Source organism: Benincasa hispida, chromosome 4 (assembly GCF_027475165.1).
Source record: "Benincasa hispida cultivar pf3 chromosome 4, pf3_genome.v1.1, whole genome shotgun sequence".
Lineage (NCBI taxonomy): Eukaryota > Viridiplantae > Streptophyta > Magnoliopsida > Cucurbitales > Cucurbitaceae > Benincasa > Benincasa hispida.
This window is the reverse complement of record NC_143481.1, coordinates 24,955,710-24,961,131: the sequence shown is the minus strand read 5'-3', so window position 1 is coordinate 24,961,131 and position 5,422 is coordinate 24,955,710. Positions and strand designations below refer to the sequence as shown.

Below are 5,422 nucleotides of genomic sequence, written 5' to 3'. Positions count from 1 at the left end.
AGTTACCACCACCAGTCAATGTGAAAACACTTAGGAGTTTTGTGGGACATGCGAGGTTTTATCGAAGATTTATCTGCAACTTTTCTCAGATCGCAAGGCTCCTAAGTGCGCTCCTCGAAGCTGACCACAAATATGATTTTGATGACGCATGCGCTGAAGCATTCCACACGCTAAAAAATGCGCTCATCACCGCACCCATTCTGATCATGAATATGCAGTGGGCGCAGTCTTGAGTCAGCGCAAAGATAAGGTTTTGCATCCTATCTATTATGCTAGTAAAATGTTGAATGATGCGCAAGAAAATTATACTGATGGAACACGAGACATACACAGTGGAATTAGGATCTAATTACACTCTAATTGCTTTTAATTTAACGAAAAAAATGCATGCAATTGAAGGAAAAAACAGTAATTAACTTACCTTTGAAGCTCCCCAAAAACGCTTTTCCTCGCTGAATCTCGACCCGAACTCTTTTGGACCACCACTAGAGTTGACCTACTATCCTCTGGACTCATAACCGAGTTGTGGGCCTCGATGGATGAAGAAAACCGAGGGAGAGAAAGAGATGGAAATTTGGGTTAGGTTTGGGTTTTGGACTTCACTCAAGAAAATGATTTTTCCAGCCCAAATTTAGAAAAAAATTTGGCAAAATTAGCAAAAACTTTTCCATCCAAATTCAAAAGCCCATATTTATAGAAAAGGGCCATGCAAAAATTGCATGAAATCAATTCATAAAAACCCAACACCTAGAATCCACTATCTAAGTGGACTTAATGTCTCCACTATAAGCCAACACCTAGCCCACTATTTTGTTACTAGAATTAACCAACAAAAGTTTGGATTTTCCCACTAACTATAGTCAAAGGGCAAAACAGTCATTTGGTCAAATTCAAACTTTCACCAAAAAGTCAACATTTTGACTTTTTACGATTTTTTTTCGTGTTGACTAATTTAGACCTCCCGAGCATGAATCCGCATTCATTTTCTTGAAATTCAAATCACATTTGAATATAAGATCGGTCAAAGTTTGACTTTTCAACGTCGAAAGTCAACTCTTTGACTTTTTACATCTTTGACTATTTCCATTATTTTCGAGCTTCCGAATATGAATTCATATTCTTGATATTTAAATCACATTTAAATATTAAAATTGTATCTCTAAATTGAAAACCGACTACTATATTACATATACTTGTCGGTTTCTCTCTCTTCACCTAATTCGAAAAATTCGAATCATTCTATCATACTGTTCTAAGTTTATTCCATATGAGCTAGTAGGGGAACCTAATGGACCTATAGATCATGGGCTCCAACGATCCGAGATTAGTTGGCCAAACTCTTTGATAGAGCTAATCAACATTCGTTAACTAACGGGTCATTCCACTATAGTCCTGTAGTTGCACTCCCCTCACTATAGATATATTCGTGTCCATTTGATATAACCATGATTAGTAAGCTAATCCTTCAAAGGTTTTTTGTAATCTCGGCTGGGTCATAAAAACCATTTTCCCCCAAGACTACATCTTATTCCTTAAGTTCCACTGAACCTCTAATGAACAATTGGTTTAAGGTCTAACATATAAACCGAATCCCTCTCGGGCCAAGGAGAGGGTGGGGCCCCTTGTTCAAGACCTGGATTCAGTACTAAAGGGAATAACCTATCTACTATCCCTATAATGGGTAGGAGTGAATTCTGTCTTGCACCCTATGTTCCCAGCTATCCACCCGATCTTACCCTTGAAATGAGAGGCTTATTGGGCCAACGATGATGAGCTGCCCTCACCTTTGCAGATCTAAGGATAATTCCGAGTGAATAGGAGTTCATAGTTAGCTCAGGATTAATATTAAGTTACCTAGGTCATCAATTACCGAAATAGTCAGTTTTATACATAAAACAACATTTAGAACGTAAAAAGTGTCTATTTCATGGTTCAATCTTATGCAAACTCATTGCATAGGATGCCCCCTCTCACATATCTCTATATGAACGATTCAGGATCACATCGTTTGTATTAACTACAAAGTGGGCCGCATCCATAGTGTCCCTAGAATAAGGCGCCCAACCTCATTCATATACTATAAACCATTTTGGCTATATATTTGAACTTGATCCACATTTATGTCACTACATAAATTTCAAACTACATTAAATAGCCACAGGACCTTGGTTTATTGGATTCAAGATTACAATTTCATTAACAACTTTATCGAGAAAAAAAACAGAATATGTTTATTAATTTACAAACTACGAGTTTTAGGACATAAAATCCAACATATATAACCACGAAAAAAGAAATGCTCGCAGTGGTATTTACGCTGGAGAAGTTTTGACAGTACTTGATTGGAACAAATGTTGTGGTGTATACTGATCATTCTGCGATCAAATACCTTATGACAAAGAAGGATGCGAAACCGAGACGTATAAGGTGGGTGTTACTCCTGCAAGAATTTGACTTAGAGATTAAGGATGGGAAAGGTACGGAGAACCAAGTCGCGGATCATCTGTCAAGATTAGAAAATTGCGAGGTTCAAGAGAAAGAAAAAGATAATGAAGAAAGATTCCCCAACGAACTACTGATGTCGGTATGCAATAATATTCCTTGGTATGCGGACATTGTAAACTTCATCATTTGTGGCCAAGTACCAGAAGACTACACGTACCAGCAGAAGAAGAAGCTGAGACATGGCATCAAGTTTTATTTCTGGGACGACCCTTTTTTGTATCGACTTGGACCTGATCATATTTTACGTCACTGCATTCCTGAGCATAAGGCCAAGCACATTTTGGAGCTTTGTCATGAGTCCCTTTATGGAGGACATTTTGGGGGGCAGCAGACCGCCACAAAAGTTCTACAAAGTGGCTATTTTTGGCCAACACTATTTAAGGATGCCCATGCCCATGTTGTGCAGTGCGATAGATGCCAGAGAACTGGGAACATGTCTAGAAGAAATGAAATGCCTTTGACTTCAATCTTGGAGATTGAATTATTTGATGTATGGGAAATCGACTTTATGGGCCCTTTTCCGCCTTCAAAAGGTCATCAATACATTCTAGTCACGGTTGACTATGTATCGAAGTGGGTTGAGACCATCACATATGCTAAGAACGATGCGGTCACGGTGGCGAAATTTCTCAAGAAGAATATTTTTACCCGATATGGAAAGCCCCAGGCATTAATCAGCGATGAAGGCTCACATTTCATCAACCGCATCATCACCAACCTGTTGACCAAATTTAACGTCATCCATAGAGTTGCAACTGCATATCATCCAAAAACCAATGGGCAAGCAGAAATTTCTAACAGAAAGATCAAGACTATCTTAGAGAAGGTAGCCAGTACCTCTAGGAAGGATTGGTCACCAAAGCTCGATGAAGCATTATGGGCATATAGGACTGCCTTCAAAACTCCAATTGACATCTCCCCATATGCTCTGATCTTCGAAAAAGCTTGTCATCTGCCTCTCGAGTTGGAATACAAGGCAATATGGGCAAGTAAGAAGCTGAACTTTGATCTAGCAAGCGTGGGGAAAGTTCAGAAGTTGTAATTGAACCAGTTGGTCGAGTGGCAAATGAATGCCTACGAAAATGCCAAGCTCTATAAGGAGAGAACCAAGAAATGGCATGATGGCCGCATAAGCAACCAGACATTCTTCGAGGGTCAACAGGTACTTCTGTTTAACGCGCGTTTGCGATTGTTTCCAGGGAAGTTGAAGTCCTGCTGGTCTGGACCATTCCGCATCAAGACTATCTTTCCCCATGGCGCAGTGAAGCTAACAACTGAAGATGGGAACAACGCATTTAAAGTCAATGGTCAACGAATTAAGCCCTACTATGGGGGTGACGTGGATCTACACATGGAGACCATCGACTTAGGCAAGCAGGATTAACCGCTTGCAGGGATGCTATTGCGGTAACTCTGAAAAACTTCTTTCAATTAGCATCCCTATATCTATGTTTAAGTACTTTCTTTATAGCTTTCATCTACTGATTTTTTTAATTGCGTTATTTACTGCTTAATAGAATTAGTCTTTACTGCTTTACTTGTTTACTTTTAATTTAATTCAATTGTGTATTTCCATGTCATGTTTAATTTCTTTACTTTTATGCATTAGTAGCATAGTTCTTAAAATTTCTGTGAATGACTGGATAAAATGATGAACACCGCAAAATCTTATCGAATTTCGTGTTTGATGAATTAAAAAGAAAAGATTATGATGGGTGCATTTTGTGATGACAAGATACACTTTGCGTCCATCCAACCCAAATGCATTGCTGAGGGGTGTGTTGCGCTCGTATGTATTTTTCGCCCGTCCTTAGTGAAAATGCACTATGTTGAGGTAGTGTTGCACCAATAGAAATACCGTGTGCCTGTCCTCTAGAAATGCATTGAGTTAAGGGGTGTGTTGCATTAATACATGCGTGGTTGCCCGTGTTCTGCAAAGATGCATTTTCGTTAATGGAAGCGTTGTGTTAATTTTTAATCGTGCACCCGTCTAAATCAAATACAAAAGATAATTTCATTCATTAATTCACTTGATTCTTTGTACATGCTCAAAATTTTGTATTGCGTTATTTGTAATTCTTTGTATAAATGGTTAATTTTTAATACAACTGAGTAGCAATTCTTTCCGTATGCATTAGCCTCTTATTTATCATCCTTTGTCAATTATTGCGATGTTCTTTATCTTCTCTTTTGTGTTATTCATTGCACTGCCATGATGAATTATATGCATTCCCTTAGAAACATTTCCTTCACTTTGTATTTTTTGACTAACACTTAGATAATTCGTAGCAATAACACTGCTTTACCTTTTATCCTTCAAAATTCTGCTCAAACCTTATTTTCAAAATTTTGACTAAGTGTTTTTTCTGTTCTGTCCAAAACAACGCAATGAGGACCTTGCGCATCTCTAAATTTGGGGGTGGGGAAGGTCTGAGCAGATGAAGTGAGGGTGGTCATTAAAATAATGCATTCATTGTCAATAAATAAATAAATAAATTTTATTTTTATTTTTCATATAGACTCCAATGTCAGCGCAAGGGAAATTCCAAAACAATCCGAACATGATAACAGTTAGTTGTGAAAGGAACCTGCTCGTAGTTGGATGTTCGCATGACACCCATGGGAGCAAGCCAAAACGAAGGTGGGTTTCAAAGAACAACGCAATATGAAATGAGAAAAAGAGAAAAATAAAAGAAACAAGAGACAACTCCTCTGAAATTCATGAGTTAAAGTTGAGATTAGCACACAACCATATTTGGATGTTCGCATGACACCCGTGAGAACAAGCCAAAATGAAGGGTGTAACCATGATCAACAGTCTCTAATAAAATAACGCAACCTGACCACCGCATTCAAGACGCATCAAGTTGTTTTTGCAAGAAGAGGTAAACATTCTTTTTAAAACTAGAAGGAAATT

The 5,422-nt window shown here is 38.2% G+C and overlaps 1 protein-coding gene across 1 annotated transcript; it reads left to right on the top strand.

The window, feature by feature from the left end:
* The first annotated feature begins 3,571 nt into the window (after positions 1-3,571).
* LOC120076143 (uncharacterized) lies at positions 3,572-3,889 on the top strand. Its single transcript, XM_039029917.1, has one exon. It carries the CDS (start codon positions 3,572-3,574, stop codon positions 3,887-3,889), a length of 318 nt encoding a protein of 105 aa, XP_038885845.1.
* Positions 3,890-5,422: the final 1,533 nt, after the last annotated feature.